We start from the raw sequence: 18,584 nt of genomic DNA, 5'->3' as shown, positions 1-18,584 counted from the left end.
GGCCTCGACGCCCGATGCTATTAATCGAGTAGACCATATTTGTTTTGTGCTAACAGTCTACGTACCGTACGTATAATCGTGCTCGATAAGACCGATACACAGTGTTTTTTACTTTGCAACGTTCGTTCGAATATAACTACGCAAAAAATTAATGCAGCTTGTGATTATGTCAAAATGCTCTGTAACTATTATAACTGCATTTGGCAGGTAAGATAATCTTCTATGACGGTTCAACGCGTATAATTATGGGACAGAAAGTGAGGATTGCATTATTTAACTATACGCTCGCACGACGCATCGGACGATTATTCCATGCTGCAATAACTGAAATTACGTTGTACAATTTTTTTTTACAATGATAACTACCACGGGTATGCGTGTGTGAGGCAGTATATTTCCCGACACACACACACGGAACCATTATCGCGCTAAACTTATTACACGATGCATAACTTGCAACGTGCGAGTATTACAACACTCGTGTAGGGTCACTCATAATATTTCCATCATCGCGCAATCATTATCGTAATCATAATTACGATCGACACTTGCAGCAGAAAATTATATTTCCGCGAGCAAGGTCGTTTTAGCAGCTTCAAATTGCGCTTTAAATCGAAGCTGTGGCATCAATTAACCGCGCTGTATATTTCAATGCTGACGGGCGGAAGTCGCCGAGGATCTGCAACGTGCGATCAATTATTAACGAGCCACAACCTCGACGTGTGCAGCGATGCTTCATATAGCCGATCCAGAATAATGCGTGCATATAAAAAAGATGACTTATCAATCGTTTAATATTTAATTTGATGTATAATTCAAAAATCAAACATGAATCATACATCATAGATTACTAATAACACATAGAAGTATGACGTGGAAATTCATAAGATTCTAGTTATTAACTTGATTTAAAATGTACACTGTATACATGACGTAATAATTTAGATTTTACATATCATGTGCCTATAAAAATTATTCTAATTAAATAAAACAGTTTATACATGCATCACTGCACAAACACCTCTTGTAAAGAATACAATTTTTCCCGCTTAAAACCCGTCATCATCCTGTTCTGCTTTCACCAAGAGAACCAAGCGCAGCCGCGATCTCTCATTACGCACGTGTATGCAGTATTGTGACGTAAAAGTAGTGCGTCTGATGATGAAATTATAGCAAAGTGCATTCACGGTTGTTAACTGGAAACGTATCACTATTTACCAGCACGATGTTTTGTTAGACGCCGAGGTTCATGCGGATTAGTATTATTTATGCAAATGATGCATCCTTAGCATACTTATAAGAAAAATAATTAAATCCCTTTTTTATTTTAAGCACCCAAGTACATGATGCTTCTCAAGCGTAACGGATGCATGTATTCATAAAACTCATCATTATTTAAATAGATATAGTTAAGCAGTGTGAAAATCCTGCAATTACCTAACTTTATTCAGAACTTCTTAACAACTTCTTCTTAAGAACTTTAACGCGGCAGTGATACATATAAACTTCTAATATAAAGTACGATCCACTTGATGCTACTGACATCACTGTAAAATTGCATTAAAAGTTAATTAAATATTAAATATAAAATTTTATAATAAAAAAATAATACCCATATATTCTATAATTATATATATATATATATATATATATTGAGTCCGTCCGCGTAAACTCATATATATATATATATGTCTGACACATTAATATCATCTTTACAGAGTAAATTATATAATGCTCAATTCATTCCCACGATGGGAAACTAACACTATTTATTTTGTAGAAAGAGGTACTTTTCCTTCTATTGTCTGGCGATAATAGATAAGTCAAGATATGTAATAAAGAAATACACGTAAAACGAAATTTCCAACGTAATTTATTTTACACAAGGTTCGCTAAATAATCGTTTCTCGGTCGTCGTTTACTTTCTCGAATCCCTTTTTTCTGTCGAGGGACGAGGTCATCTTTCTTTTCGATGCCTTCACCTTGCAGTTTCGAGAGCAACGTCCAAGCGGGGGTTTACATTCACTCGATGGGGCAAGAAATTGAGAAGCAGAAGAAGAAAAGAGAAAGAAAGGAGAAAAGAAAGAGAGAAGATAGGCAACAGGGAGATAACGAGGGAAAGGAAATGGTAGAGAGAAGGTACGTACGGTCATCAGAGGAAGATTAAGAAGAGGAGCAAGGACCTCCGACAGAACCGGTCATCGTCGTCCGTCCGTCCGCGTAAACTCATCTTCCATCTCGTGGCGAGAGATCGCACGCCTCGATTACTCGCGCCATGAATCTCAACGGATCGCGAGATGAAGTCGCGGGATGAAGTTTCTGTCCGTCACCCAAGCTTAACATCATCTCTCTCTCTCTCTCTCTCTTCCTCTCCCTCCTTGCTTCGCATGTCAAACTATCAGATGAGCAAAGCCACGATTTGTTCGTGCCGTAATATACTGTACATTAATTATAAATTTGATACATACAAAATCTCGTTCCTCCATAGTCATGTAAGATCACTTTGGAGGAAACTATTGACTCATGCAATGAAAAGTTTCAGTTTCACTGTATTAAATTCTTGATCGAATTACATTTCTTGGAGACTAATTTTGTAATTTATTAACTCTAAACAATTAATAATAATATTGATAATTTCATAAAAATAATAATGCAGCATAAGACATATTTTGAGAAAATATTTACTAATTGTCAATTCATCTACTTATATGTTTCCTTCTAACGCGCTTCAAAGAGTTCAAAGTTTATGTGGCCAAATTTAGAATAACATCTCAGAGTGCGGTCGATAGCCACTCACGCATTCGCGCACATACTACATACGACGATGGCGATCGAGGTTCATCGATCGAACGCACCGAGGTCTATCTTCGCGCGCGAGTTCACCTTGAACAGCCACCTGGTGAACGCCTACGCCGCCTACGGCAATTCGCCGTTCGTCTCAAACTGGCTCGAAAATTACCTTCGTTGTTAGGAATACAACTTCTCGTCTTTCTACTTTTGTAATTTTATTGCGGAGATCAAAGATTACGAATGAAAGTACTCATTAGTTAAATTAGGCAAATAGAATATTTCTCATGTATCGATAAAATCTACATCCCTTTTTATCAAGCTCTTTTATAAAAGAAACTATACAAATATATTGTATCATCACTTTTATTGTGGCAATAATTTATGTGAAAATTTGCTGGTTGTAGAAAGGTAGTTTTATCAATGAGAGCAATTTAAATAAGATTTTCTTAAATAAGATGTTTATATCAAGTAAAAGAGAAGTACAATTTCTATATTAACCTGGAAAATAACATGAGGAAAATTGAGGTCAGAGCCACATAATCGCTTAACTCATCAATAAATAACTCTCCTCAGTTATCTCTTGTATCTGGGTCAACAAAGCGCTATTTTTCTTGTAAACGAGATCTTTCTGGTTTATCTACCCGCGGACTTATTTGTCCGTAAAGATCTGAAGATGTAAAAAAACGATCGAAGAAAACTTACTTGGCGTACGCTTTCTCCAGTAACGCCGGCCAGAACTGATCGCTATGGCGACTTTGCACGAAGGCCAGTCTTCCGTGAACCGCTGGTAATCTGTCGTCGACGAGAATCTCCACCCACGCGCCACACCACCACAATCGAAACCTGAACACCCCGGCGTATTGCGCGGTTGGCGAACCCGGTGGTTCTTCACCGCTACCGAAACCTTGATCGGCTGGTACCACCCTGTAGAATAGACCCTTACTAAGATGCAATACTCCTAGACATGATACCAGCCACTTGTCACCTGCAATAAAACAACGTCTTATAAAATATCTTGTCTAAATCTAAATGTTTTATAAAAAGGAAACTCAAAAAAATATATTTGCCTTAAACGATTTTTAATAAAAAATTATGTAGATATGTCTTCAGTAAAATTAATAAGAATTAGAATTGACCTAATATTCAAGTTTCTTTGTAACATTAGCAAACTATATAAAAACTTACTTTTAAAGGTCATTAATAATGACAAAGAAATAAAATAGATGGTTCGGATTTAATGTTCGATTTAATGTGTCTTAATGTCGTGAGAAAATTGTCTAGGATTCAAGAATGACACTGCGTTCTATCTTACTGCAGTCACTTTACTTTCCTTTTCGAAGGTCTAATCGCTGATCGAGCGTTCGCTTTTATCGGCTTTTTGTCATTCGACGAAAGGAAAAAGAGGAATGAAGAACAAATGGCTGGGACACGGATTTACATTGCCCACTTTCGATAATGACTCTCATGTTACGTTTTGGTAGAGGAACATTAAAGAGAATGTGAATAACAATTTAAATTTTTTACGCTCTTAAATAACAAGAAAATTGTTATTACTTTGTCTTGTTAACATTGTTATCATTAAAATCAATCTTATTTATATTTTCTTATCATTTAACTTTTTTTTCTTTGGGATGTGGCACTTTCTTTCAATATAATAAGAAAAGAATAATTTTAATACATAAATTTTTACAAATCTTCACTCTCTACATATGGTATATTGCATTTAACTTGAGAAACGCTCGAAATATCCTATGAAACATCCTGGATTAAGATTTATTGCAATCGATCGAAAGACGGACATATCGACACACCGGATCACGAAGGTAGATTGCCGAATTTTGCAGTGCTGCTATGTAGGTCGGTACAAATTATTACATGTCGTCATTTTACTCGGCTGTGCGTGCTGTTGCGTACACGTTAACGGGACACGTCCCGCCGCGCGCTACAGCGAACGCAGTTATATCTTCAGGAATGCGTCCGCATGGCTTACTCGAGGGCGCTCGACTTCCGGCGGCTCAGTGCAGCACTCGTAAATTATATTCGAATTGCGGAAGAGATTACGTCGCAGAACGATCCATGCATTAGTTTGAGATAAAGAATTCCGTTTTAATTTCCTGAATCGGCTGTAATCGGAAACATTCAGAAACAGAGCAAAATCTGGGAAAGGCAAGATTATTGTTGCAACATTACAATAAGCAACAAGCACATACTTTCCTGCACTAGAATTTTAAAATAAACTGATTCAAAATCGAAGTTTATTATACACAGAAAGCAAAAATAATACAGCCAATAACATATGTAATTGCGGGCTGCCAACTACATAAAATACTTAATACAATAATATTTACTGTTAATGCAAGTACAATGTTGATACTGCAATAGCATATATTATTGTATTAAGTATATCTGTAGTTGGCAGCCCGCAACTACATATCTTATTGGATATATTACTTTTTTTTTAGTGTAGTAAAAATAAAACGTGCAACAACTGTACAACTAAATGAATAAAATAATTAAATTAAAATGAAACCTGTATAAAAAATAAATTATACTTTATTTATCTTTATATGTTTAATAAAAAATTACAATTTAAAATAAAGAGTTTAAGAGTTATAATAACGCACTTAATAGCAATGAAATTAATTTACATCTTTATTATCTAAAAAGAATTTAAAAACGGAATTTCTTCCTCAAGAATGTGGAAGTTAATTATAATAATCATGGCGTTATAAAAGTGTCATGGTTATTTTCTGTCAATCTACACTAGTAGCAAGCTAGAAACTGGTTCGGTTTCCTCTCTTCATTAAAATTTCCTGCTCTTGGTAAAAATCGAGAATTTAAAACCAAATAGTTTATCAGATTAATATTAAATAGCCAACAACATTATTTAAAAAATTGTTTATCATTTTATTTGTTAAGATTGTACTTATATATCTCTCGAGAAAATCCAATTCCAATAACATGATACATAACATTTAACAAGTATTACTATCATTATGATAGTAATTAGCAGAATAAGTTTTCGCGTAAGTTGAACGTTTAAGTACTTAACACAGATACATACAACTTTCTAATTTAATTAATGCATACTGAGTTCTAAATTATATATATATATATATATATATATATATATATATATATCAAATATTATGTTAAAAGATGATTAGGAACATTTTGACTACAATCATACTATTAACGTCATCTTAGGCCATTTAATTTCGAATGTTATCTACATTAAGTCCGGGAGAGACGGGGAGAGATGGGGAGAGACGGGAAGAGACGGGTAGAGACCAGGAGAGACGGGAAAAGACGGGGAGAGACCGAAAGAGACCGGGAGAGACGGAGAGAGACCGGAAGAGACCGGGAGAGTCGGGGAGAGACGGGTAGAGACGAGTAGAGACGGGGAGAGACGGGGAGAGACGGGGAGAGATCGGGAGAGACGGGGAGAGACCGGGAAAAACGGGTAGAGACGGGGAGAGACGGGGAGAGACGGAGAGAGACCGGGAGAAGCAAAGAATGTTTCTATTGTGTTTAAATTAAGGTAATAAGAAAAATGAAGATGGCTGTTATTTTATTGAAAAAAAGGAACTTATTTAAAACAGTCTTTTGAATGGATTTCTAAATCCATGGCAACTTTTAGAAAAAAATAACAAAATATTGATTCATAAAATTAATCAATAATAAATTAAATACATACACTCTAATTCAAAATGCTTAATTTAAAAAAATGGGTATTTAAAAAAAAAAATTCGGTTTTTTAATTGAAAATTATTTCAAAGTTTTAATAAAATAAGATTTATATTACATTATATAAAAATACAAAAAAATAAATAGAAACAAATTAATTGAATACAGTGCCAAAGGCAATAAATAAATAAAGTAAGTTAGAAGTACGTGAATAAATGAATATTAGATTTATTAAAGATGGATAAATACTTATTCAAAAATAAAATAAAAAGAACAATAGTAAAGCAAGGCTCTTGAAAGTTAAACAACAAAAGCAAAAAAAATGTAGCATAAGAATAGAGAGCCACAGCAATGCGTGGCAAGGCATAGCTAGTTAAGTCATAATTATAATGTAACATCCTTTCGTTCAAGAAGTAACATCGATAGTATGTGACCGCTTTCTTAATTATTCAATTAATATCACCTACAAAAACTACGCACGTACATCTAATAGTCAATGTAGGAATGCCAACGTTTTTATGTGGTAATTAAGATTCAATTCTTCTGGTTACAAAAATTATACGTATAATATCTAAACGTAACAAAAAAGTAAGTTTTTTTGCAACAGATATTGCTTAGTTATAGAAAAAGTGTGTATCTTTCAAGTTAGCTGAGTATCTAAAAAGAAATAAAATACCCGCGTCATTTTATAAATAAATAAGTCAAACAAAAACAACAAATTTCTCAAATAATATTTTTTTTTATTATTAAATAGTTTCTTATACGTACAAAATGATGATACTCTGGCAAGATTCAGTAACGGTGGAAGTTCGATTACAGACCTGTGGTAGTGAACTCGCGTAACCTTTCGTCGCGCAAGAAGAAAAGGAGTAAAAGCCAAGGTTTTCAAACACGTGTGAGAACACGACATATCATTATGTCTAGAGAATTTTTGTATTGCTGGGGATAAAGGAAGAAAGGCAAAAGTGGAACGATCAGTTCTATGATGTGCAGATGCTTTTCTTACATCGTCATTTATCCACGTTTCACTCCAATGACGTTTTTAGAACATATTCTTGTACATTCCATTCTATTGCGTTTTCTCACAAATTCTTCGTACAAGTTTATTTAAAAAATACAATTATCTTTTATAAATAACACGCGATACTCACCCATTTTCCCAGGAATAACGTCGAACTGAGCCGGCGCATCGCTGACAAAGATAGGCCGATTGCACAATTCCTGTAACAAAGAAAATTATGTTTACTCTCTTTCTGCTTAACTAGCGTTAATAATTATTAAAGTTTTAAGTGATTTTTTGCATAAATATGAATTGTTTAATACATAAAATAAATTAGAGATATTGAATACTAACAAAAATAAAATATTGAAATAACAAAACTGTAATAACAGGTTAAAATACGTATGCAAATATTTGTATTAAAAAATTATTACAATTTATAATTAAATTAAAACCTGATGTAATTTAAATATTAATTATTTAAAATTATGTTACATTACATATTATTCAACTTATTGGAATGCAACCAATATTTGTTTGTTTTTTATCGTTGTATTATTTATCATCATTGCATAAAAATTCCGTTTTACGTTTCTATTATTCAGCATAACAGAGCAGCTTAATGTGAAACAGGTTTTATACATTATGTGAGTTATAATGCGAATAGTGATTCTCATTGCATATTTTTCTATTAACGTGTTCGTGATTCACAAACTGCGCTATTAGTTCACACACACGATGAATATTCAATAAGCGAAATTCAGATCAAACGAGACAATTTGCTTATAATTTCTTTTCATTAATAATTCATTAATTATTAGCATAAAATATATAATTTTATATTTAATATAACAAATAGTTTTACAATTATTGCAATCATCATATTATCTTTTATTATTCGCGTGTTAGTAATTCTCTTTATAGTAGAATTGTTGTACTTATTTAATAAGAAACGTATCGTAATCGGGCTAACATTTATTTAAGATATTTTTATTTATGTAGTAAAAATTTAAGTAATTGTACTTAAAAATAGTAACTAAAATGTACAAGAAATTTTAAATAAAATTAAAAAATATTATGTAACAAGTATTATAAATATAATGTTGAACTAATAAACATGCATATGAGGCAAATACAGTGTAGATTATTTCATTAAACTAAAACTAAAATAAAATCTCATTTGCAAAGTGGTTCTCAGACATTCGATCCTTGATAAGCTTGTCGCAATTGATGAGACGTTCCAAAGCCGTTCACGCTGTAATTTGCCATGTAATTTTTATACATTTTGTAAAAAAAAAGATTTATAAACCATTTGCATCCTATTAACTTTTATTAGAATGTAGTACACCACAATTATACAGTCAAAGGTATAGTTATTCATTAAAATAATCACGTACACGTCTCGAATATGTAACCTTGGGCCAAATAGAGAAATGCTAGATACTAACAATGCGAAGCACCGTATCACAATAATCGGGGCCACATTAAATAACTGTTCTCCAACTGTTGCATCCCGCGTTGGCGTAATACGATCCTCTTTCGGCCGTGTGTTTCCGGTCGATGGCACGATCGTGACTCGAATCATAATCCGCGAGGACGATCTTTCGGTTATTGTGTTAAAAGCGCGACGCACATCACGCACGCGTTTTTCACGCAATTGTTGACCTTGTCGTAGAAATGTATAGCTGTCAGTGACTTTTATTGCAATCATTATATTCGACGTGACGACCACGCAATGTCTTGTTCGGTACAAAAGACCTCAGTTACGCGTCGATGACTTCACGCCGTCCGCTCGTCGTTTCTCGTCTCATCGTGCAAGTTACATAATTAACGCCACAGGATCATTGATCCCTACTTCAACTACGGTCAACTAATCTCTACCTATTCTAGAATCATAACTGTTTTATGGACCTCGAAAGACTTTATTCTAGACTTTATTCAGACAGATTTCATGAATTTAAATTTAAAATTCTAAATATATTTCGCTCTCTTTGAAGATCAGACAAAAGTTCTTCATTAGCAAATTCTTATAAATTTATTATGTATAAACATACATAAACATGTTAATAATAAATTTTATATAAACAATCACAGTTGCAATTAATTAAATGTTTATATGTACTATATATTTGTTATTCATTACAAATAATTCATGTGCAACTAAATACTTTGAATTGAACGAAGCACTTCTGATCTTCGATTGTTAAAAAATAATTTTTTTCTAACGTCATTGCTCTTAAGAAATTTTATCGCATTTTATCTTATTAAAAATGAGATATGAAATTGATAATTGAATCTATCGAAACATTATCACCGCTTTTTTGCACTTGGTTTTCTGGTACGTTAATTTCATGAGAGGTTGTCATCGCGGAGTTAACAAATAATAATTTGTATAGATGATTATCTATACAATTATCATGGCAATTTATTTTAAAAAGCAAAAAATAAAATACTAAATAGTGCGAGCGAAGCATCTGTGGTGCCTAGTAATTATAAAAATATCAAGATCTTGTGAATGATTCCCGTTAGTTTTGCTCTAACTAAGAGACACACTGTTCCACGATTATAAGCATGCAGGCGACAGAGCTACGTGTCAAGGTTGCGAACTGTTTTCGTTACGGTTCCTAAGTTCCACGTTGCACGTCTTTCCGTTCTTTAGGAACTAGAGCGAGCCAAAGAAGCTAATTTAGCTTTAAGTTACTCCCGAAGGAACAACTTCGTTGCATCAGATATGGAGAACTAAATCTTTTAATATTTATGCCCCAATTACAAGAATAGAGTTTATTGTTTATAATATTTTTAATTGATAGAAAAAAAATTTGAATATATATAAAGATATTAAATTTTAATTTTTCTAATCATAGTAATAAAACATTTTAATAAAATGTTAGTGAAAGTTATATTAAAATTGTACACGTGCATAAATAATTTAATTATATATATTTAGTTAATAAAAAAATATTATTACAGAAATAAAAAATAGTCTTATATTAATTAAATAAAAAAAAAAATACAATCTTACTTTTGGCCTTTTCCATTGAAACTGGAATGGCGGTGTCTGATGATAAAAGACTGACGCTTGTGTCGCTGGAAATTCTGGATCCTCCCAGAGCTCACCTCGTTTCAAGCACGAACGCTTGATTCGTTCGTACTCGGTCATTACGTCCTAAAAAATAACGTGAACAGAATAATAATTTAAATGAAATTAGGAGTTAACGTGGCATTTAATTTAAACGACGAAACGTTTATTATACTGTGATACTATTATAAGCGTTAAAACCAGTCTTTAATTGCTAATGTTGAAAAATTACAGTTTAATATTTAGATCAGACTTTCGTATCTTATATAAAGCCAAGATTGTAATTGCAATGTGTTTTAATTTAATCTTAATTATATTGATCAAAACAAAAGTCACATACATGTGCATATATACGCATACATAATACATACAACAGCTATTCTCTAATTACTCTATTTGGAATTTTATAAAAATAATTTTAGTTATTCATAAATATGTACGAAGACAAAAACTTGATATTTTTGACAGAGAACTTCCTAGTTAAGTTAAATTAAAAGATTACGCGATCTAATTAACATTAATGGCTCGTTACTAATAGAGGGTGAGAATTTAACAGTACCTCTAACCGCATATCGCATTCTTATTCTTCTCTCTATCTCATTTCTATAATTAAGACACATTCTTGCCACAAAGAGCAAGAGCAACTCAAAAACTTCTCTGAAATACCACAGTGCAGTTCTTACGACAATTAATAATACGCATTAGCGAATGTCGACGTTTAAATTGTGCGAAAGTACCATCAACTTCCTAAACATTCTCACGTAAATTGTGGTAACAATACGTTTGGAAAGAAATTATAGGATAAAAGAACGATCTATAAATATCAGGAATACGCAATATTTCGCACAAATCTTTACTCTAAAGTATTTGAAAAATGCTGAAAACTCTCTCATGTGTTTCTATGATTCACTCAAAGAATGGATTATAATTTAAACACCTGAAATATCTCAACAAATATTATAATTGTAACATTTCTAGAAAATATTTCGCCATGGCGCGTATTGGTTTGACACTTTTGGGGAGGGAGGGAACGTTTAAAATTCTTTTGCATATTCTTTCCCACGCCACGAGCGTACCTCGTTGACCTCCATAGATCCCTCGATAGCCATTCTCGACGAGAGCGGCTCACAAAATTTTGCCTCTCGCAAGGTAGATGCGTCATTGGTCCTAAAAATCTCGTAATAGCACCTTGTCAGCCGAGCATCAGCAACAAATCACTTTCACAGGTAGTACCTATTCGCGCATTCGTTAGTCGACGGCGCGTTTGTGACCTCGATGTGCACGTCGATAAGAGGTTTCAAGCTCATCGAACACATTGTATCCAGGTCGACATCACTCTCTCTTTCTCCCCCTCTCTCTCTCTCTTCTTTTATTAAATTCTCGTCACCGTAATGCAAAACGACTCCTTTCCTTTATTTGCCCATTTGGCAGGAAACAAAAGTCATTGACACCTCTTCACGAGTGAAGGCTTTCGAAATGAATTACAGCGATTAGCCTCGCCTACCGCGTTCGCAACACGTGACTTTATGCACAGTTTTTCAGCGGATGGTGTAACCGGCAGCTCGTATCGACGTTTCATACCAAGTTCAGTAAGCGATGATGCTCGTTCGTTTAATAGAGTTTAATGATACGGCGTTAACGCCGACGCGAAATTAAGAAATATCCTGCCGGCGTGCCGGCACGTCTGATATTCGCGCGGGATATTCGCCTGCAAACAAGCGCGCGCTACAACGTAACCTGGGAATTCATTAATATTAATGTCCTCTCGTGATTATATTAACACGTTCGATACTTATTCTACTAACACACGCGCTTGTGTGTGATAAATCAACATAAGAACGAGGAAACAAAAAAATTCTTCATGTACGGACGCAAAATATATGTCCTTTTGTTTCTAACATAAGCTATCGTGAAGTGACATTATCATTCACACACATTTCAAAATATTGTTACGTAAAAAATGTATTAATTTAATATTCACAAAATATCTTTCTTTTTTTCTTATATAAAATTGCCGTTAGATTTTTGATTATGATTTTAGTTTCTGCGATATTTTAACTGAAAGTGAATCTGACAGCTAAATTCCAGATAAAGCTTAGTAGCGGCGCAACATTTGCGCAGTGAAGTTTGCGTCATGCGGCACGATTCTTTATGTACTTGGCGTCGCGCCGCTACCGCGTCGCTTGATTTAATATTCACAAAAAATCCTTTTTTAAATTTTATGTTTTTCAAATAATAAAAATCTTTAGAAAATTCTATTTCACTAAATCATATACAGCGCAAATAAATATACAACAGTATAAATTTTAATTTAAAACTCTATTAAAATATTTTTTCCATTCACATATTCCATTGGAAAATTATTATTATCCTCGTCCGAATCGTGGTTTGCAAAATTCTCTTACACAGACTCTTTATGCTAGTCACTTCCCGTCGGAATTGAATATGCATATCGATTAAAATAATTTCGTTTTTTTTACAAAACAGCGAGAGGTGTTATCAACCTCGTATATTCAAAATATCACCTAGTTTGCGAGGACGGGCATTCGCGCTCATTCTTTCCTCGCCTCTTCTCGTTGCGGGATAAATGTCGCCGTCACAGTGATTGGCCATTGAATCGTTTCTGCGTCGAGGAGAGATGTCCTCCACGCCTCAGCGAGCCCCAACGCCGTCATTATATTTTGCAACGGCCGTTGATAACATATTTTCACCGCGTAGGCGATAATGCGGGAGAAGGTGTGCGCGCGCGTGGTCGTGAAAGCGTCACGATTGCGAAATACACAATTACACTGGTCGAGGCGCCCGGTGCGTTCCGGTTTCGAGCATTGTTCCGAGGACGGCTAATTCCACCTGGCGTGCTGCACCAATTAAGATCGTAATAAAACGGCACTGGATAATTAGCAGGCCAGAGGTCCCTCTGTCGCCGTCCATTCAGCACGCGGTGTCGCCCGAGTTTCTTTCCGTGTTTCTTCCTCTCCCTCTTCCGATATACCGTGAACAATTCTGTTTTGTCGCGTGGAACTGCCTTGGCATACCAGGTTGAGGCGTGCCATTTTGCATTGTCGTCGCTCGACAAAGAGCTATGACAAAGAACGTCTGAATTATGTCTTTCGTAACCGATCGTTTCACAGGGCACAGTTTAATGTTTTTCGCTGCACCTGCGCCGCGCGATAAATTATTTGCGGAAGTCAACAAGCGCCCATTACGCTTGAAACGTTTGCACAATATTTTACATTCACTTCTCGCAATTAGGTTATTGCCGTTTTATTCAATTGGAAAACCGGTAAATAAAATTAATATTAGAAAGCTTTAACGTCTGTCGCCCGCGGGATTATCAAGAACGGTATATTTTTACTGCTACAACAAGAGACAAAAGGTGTTGGCACAGAGTTAACATTTCTGTTACAAATCTCAAACAGGGAAGTGCCCTTTTGAAATGATGCGCTTTCCGCGTTGCCGCTTTGTAAATCTCGAAAACGGTCCTTAATCTACGTTTCCGAGTCTCGGAGCCACTTTATCTGTCCAAGAGCAACACGAGAGGTACGGTTATAATGACTGAAATTGCGGAAGGCCAGGGAGTACTATCGTGGATCCGCAGTCCACGTCGGGTGAGGTAAGCCATAAAGGCTTTCTCGGCAACCACCGGCACACCGACGTGTAGTGGTCCGTGCGCCTCAAGGCCGCGGGAGAACCAAGCATGAAACTAGTTCGACCGGTACGAGAGTATATGGTAGCTATTATATACCTAACGTGTATAGTAGATCGTTCAAGTGTTCGCTTTAGCGGAAGGTAAGTTGCTCGGGAATCCACCGCGTAAAATGCATCGGCTTCGGGGATACGTCTGGCTGCCATTCGAGAAATAAGAAACTAGATACCGACATCAATCTCTCCATTCATTTCCGCACTATCGGCCGTGAGTCGATTTCAATTCTTGAACCATCGGAAACATTTTGCAGAACGGTTCGATCTGACGGCCAAGTCAATTTTGATTGTATCGTAACGATCAACAAACATAACTTTTTTTCAAAGCAACTCGTTTAACCATATGTATGTAATTATAGCTTACTAATTACTGTTAAAAAAAAAGAGAGTTTCATGAATATTTATGTGCTTTTACTTATATGCAAACGCACATATTTGCACAGTAAATAAAAATAATTTGCCGTAAAAAAAAAAAGATATATCCGCACAAGCGAGCGCGATTGTTGATGACTAATCTTATACTTTCTACTGGTCAGAGAATTTTTACGCCAGGCTTGCATATATGGCCTTGAGACTCAGGCGCATCCGAGCGGAGTGCTCGCAGGGCGAAAAAGCGTGCTCCTTCGTCGTGACTCTGCAAAGTGGCGAATGATCGTGCGGAAATACGAGAGCTTTTGCGTTCTTCCTGTCGCAATTCTTGACACGTCACTCTCCGTAAGAACGTTTCAGATGCACGAGTCTCTCGGACGGAAGAATTTTACGTCGGTCACGTGTTCCAAAGGCGTACTATTACATTCACTTCGTGTCACAAAACGAGCAAGGCCGACCGTTTGATCGACGCACACGTTTGATCGCAAACAGCCAAGTTGATTGAGCACGCAAAAGCAAATTTTTTACAAAATACAATTTGCAGGAAGCTTGAATTCATAAATATAAATTGTATCCTATTAAGAGAACAATGGTCATTTTATTTAATCAGAATTTAAAAACTCTTTTCTTTTCTTGACCTCTTTGTATCGTAAAAACGTTTTAAAAATGTATTAAACATTTTTTTTGCACATTTAACATTATAGAAGAGTCTTCTAAGTAATCTGTGTTTAATTCTCATGTCACATTAAAAAAAAGTTAGATTTAATTGATAATAAATTGTAATAAAAAACTAAAATACACTCTTAGAAGAGTTTATAACTTTATATCAAAGATTATTTTTAGATTATTTGATTCAAGCGAAATCACAGCTAATATTCCAGGAAGAATCTTATCTTAAATATATAAAAATAGCTTTACTTTTCACAGTAAAAATATTTATTAGCTTTATCAACGTTATTCTTTTAATATAGTGAATTAGCTGAGATGCATGTCTACGTAACGGTACTTAACAGCAAGTACTCTCTATGTTCTCCATAACCTCATGAACTGTGACCCTAATTTCCTCTTCTCTGTTATAACTCGTTCCATTTTTTCCCTTCACGATTATGCCGCCTCCATAGATTCCGTTGCTTAGCTCATCAAAACATCAAAGTTCCTTTACAATTACATGATTATATACAATAAGTGAAGCAGTAATAATCCGCTATTGCAAATCAGAAAAATTTGACATGATTTCTCATTAATATAATTTTATGACATTCAAAATATTAGCTTTATTATTCTTTTCTATGGTAATTTAAATATATAAATGTCAAATAATTTATTTAGATTAATTATGTTTTAAACTCTTATTAAACTATCTACTTTAATACATTAAGATTTATTTGTAAAAACTGTTTGTACAACATAAAGAGAGAAAAAGGAGGGGGAAAAAGAAAGTTCAAATAAAAAATAAAATAAATAACTTTATACTAGAGAGTATGACAAATTATCCTCAGCTTCTGAGTATCTTTCGTTGAATCTTTATTGTTGCTTGTACGCGGTGATATTTCAAGATGCGTTTACGATCGTGAATAAAACTCCGAGCACTCGTGATGGTTCCGTACCATCGGCACAAAGCGAAACGGGAAAATGACGGGTAATTTCGATTACGCATAATTTGTCGGATCCTACTGGCTACACTGCCTCTCGGCAAAAGCACTTTCTCTCCTCGATCCAAACACTTCTTGCTCTTATGAGAATTGTTCACTGCAATTCGAGACGGTGCTCCGACGCGGGATTTTTTAACGTTTCAACTTACCTGGAAATCGAGCGTAATAATATCTCGCTTTAACGTCACCTCGGATAATCGTTTCGATCGATTTTCCTTCCGACCAAACGATCTCGCAAGTGGTTTTGCATAATCGACAATTCACGCGCGCATTTCCCTACCGGAAATCTGAGGCGCTGACACTTCCGCGGCGCCCGATTCAGCATTTTCACTCGGTGCGAAACTAGAAACTTAGAAAGTTGCCACCTAACATATTCAAATGCCTGGTAATATAGAAAATCGAGCGAGAGCGTTATTAATCTTTTTGAAGCGAGGAAATTTGTAGACGAGAAACTTGTAAGACAAAAATTAGTCATTTAAATTAGAAATTTGTTGATAAGCCGCTAAGCGAAAGAAAGTTTCTATATAAAATATGACATGGTAACAAATAGATTAATTCAGAGGAGAACGTTGAAATATTTTATATTATTCCTATATTATGATTTTTTCCACATCTTGAATTTAAAGTAGACTCTTATTATTATTTCAATTTAAAAAACTGCTAAGTAATTCTTTCTTTATCTTTCCAATTAATATGTATGCGTACATATATATTTAATTTATGATTACAAAATAATAGAAGAACTCATTATAAAGAAAATATATTATAACTCTCATTATAGTTTTTTCTATAATATAATGTATCATTTAATTTATTATTTATTATTTATTTATTTTATAGATTCATCATAATCTGTGCAACATTATTTCGTTATAATTAACATCAATGTTTATATAACACTTTGTTTTAGCTCAATGTATTTCTAACAGTACAAGTAATTACATCGAAAGTGAATTTACTTCTAAGCATTCTCAATCAACGTAACGTGACAGCAAAGCACATAATGCACAGAGTGTCTTAAATCTGCCTGGACTTTCATGTAGGATTTCTTTGATTAATGAGTTATTTGATTAATTATAAAAGAGTCGGCAAAGTAGCTATAATTCTGTTAGTCACAAATGATTAAAGTTAAAGAATTTTACAAATTAATCTTTTGTTTCATACATTCCTTATAGTGTTTCGGTGTTAAACAACGAGCGTTCAAGCCCTCCTGCTCGAAGTAGTTCATTCCGTAATTGCACGGAGTCTTTCATTTGCGATCCCTTCGTATGATAATCAGACAACTCGTAAGCAGCTTGTGCTCCCACTCCCTTGACAAGTGCCGGAAATTTGTGCAAGCGCCTTTAACGTTATCACCTAGTCGATCGAGGAACCCGACTCTTGATTTTCCGCGCGTCTACTATGTTGGCACGGTCTGCAGATCTTCATATATACACTTCCATGTCAAGTCTGATGTACCAGTGATGAGGCTTTCCTCGATTTATCAATATGGCAAGCTTCATGTATCATCATCATAGCCTTCGTTAAGTTCAAGAGTTTCTTAGCTTCAGCTAAGTAATAGATTGAATGTCGCGTGCAAATAATCATTCAACGTTATACAACATATCATAATAAACACTATTAATTTATCTAACCTTGCTGAGTTTTAAATTTTAAAATTCAATTCTTATTCAAGAGATAAATGTAACAAAGTAATTATGTAAAGTAATACTATACGTAAATAATGTTATATTATATAATTTCGAATAAATATTCTAAATAAACATATTAATAATATTATAAATCATAGCTAAGTAAATAATGTATGAAATCTAGAGTAAATTTCTTATTATATAAACATAAAATTTTATTTCTATTAAAATCATCCCAATATATTAACAGATTTCAGTTTTTAGCATTTAAAATATATCTTTCGATAAAAAGATTGTCGATATTAATAAAATATTGTGAAATTTAAATTACATCTTCTTTCTTGCATCAACTTCGTGATTTCACTTAAACTGTCTGACACTTCCGCAAATCGACCTTAAAGCTAAACTAGTTACGTTCTAGTTTCCTTTTTCAGTACACTTGGGACTTCCATTTAAAATGATTGGGTGAATCAAATGCGAACGATAAAGCAGTTATTTACGAGAAACAAATTACGTTGGTAATGCAAACGCGATCGTGATACTCGTGGCAAGAAGTCATAAATCGTTGTTTTCTTCGAAACGCGCGCTGCTTAATTCCATTTCGCCAGCTCTCGCGAACGAATCTACGTACCCCGGCATCATAGTATCTCTTAGCTGACACTAATTTCATCCCG

The 18,584-nt window shown here is 34.5% G+C and overlaps 1 protein-coding gene across 2 annotated transcripts in view; it reads right to left on the bottom strand.

Annotated features, from left to right (window-relative positions):
- Nucleotides 1-18,584, bottom strand: part of LOC105834512 (calpain-C) — a 30,771-nt gene that overhangs the window by 8,148 nt on the left and 4,039 nt on the right. Inside the window, exons 2-4 of one of the 2 annotated variants that reach the window (XM_012677052.3) lie at nt 10,500-10,643; nt 7,629-7,698; nt 3,493-3,775 (exon numbers count right to left, since the gene is read on the bottom strand). In XM_012677052.3, the coding sequence (XP_012532506.1) occupies nt 3,493-3,775; nt 7,629-7,698; nt 10,500-10,643 (497 nt within the window). The remainder of the gene's footprint in view (nt 1-3,492; nt 3,776-7,628; nt 7,699-10,499; nt 10,644-18,584) is intronic. The other variant, XM_036286282.1, reaches the window with a different exon arrangement.

Source organism: Monomorium pharaonis, chromosome 4 (genome assembly GCF_013373865.1).
Source record: "Monomorium pharaonis isolate MP-MQ-018 chromosome 4, ASM1337386v2, whole genome shotgun sequence".
NCBI lineage: Eukaryota > Metazoa > Arthropoda > Insecta > Hymenoptera > Formicidae > Monomorium > Monomorium pharaonis.
Note: the sequence above shows the minus strand (reverse complement) of the source record. Positions and strands in the feature narration are given on the sequence as shown.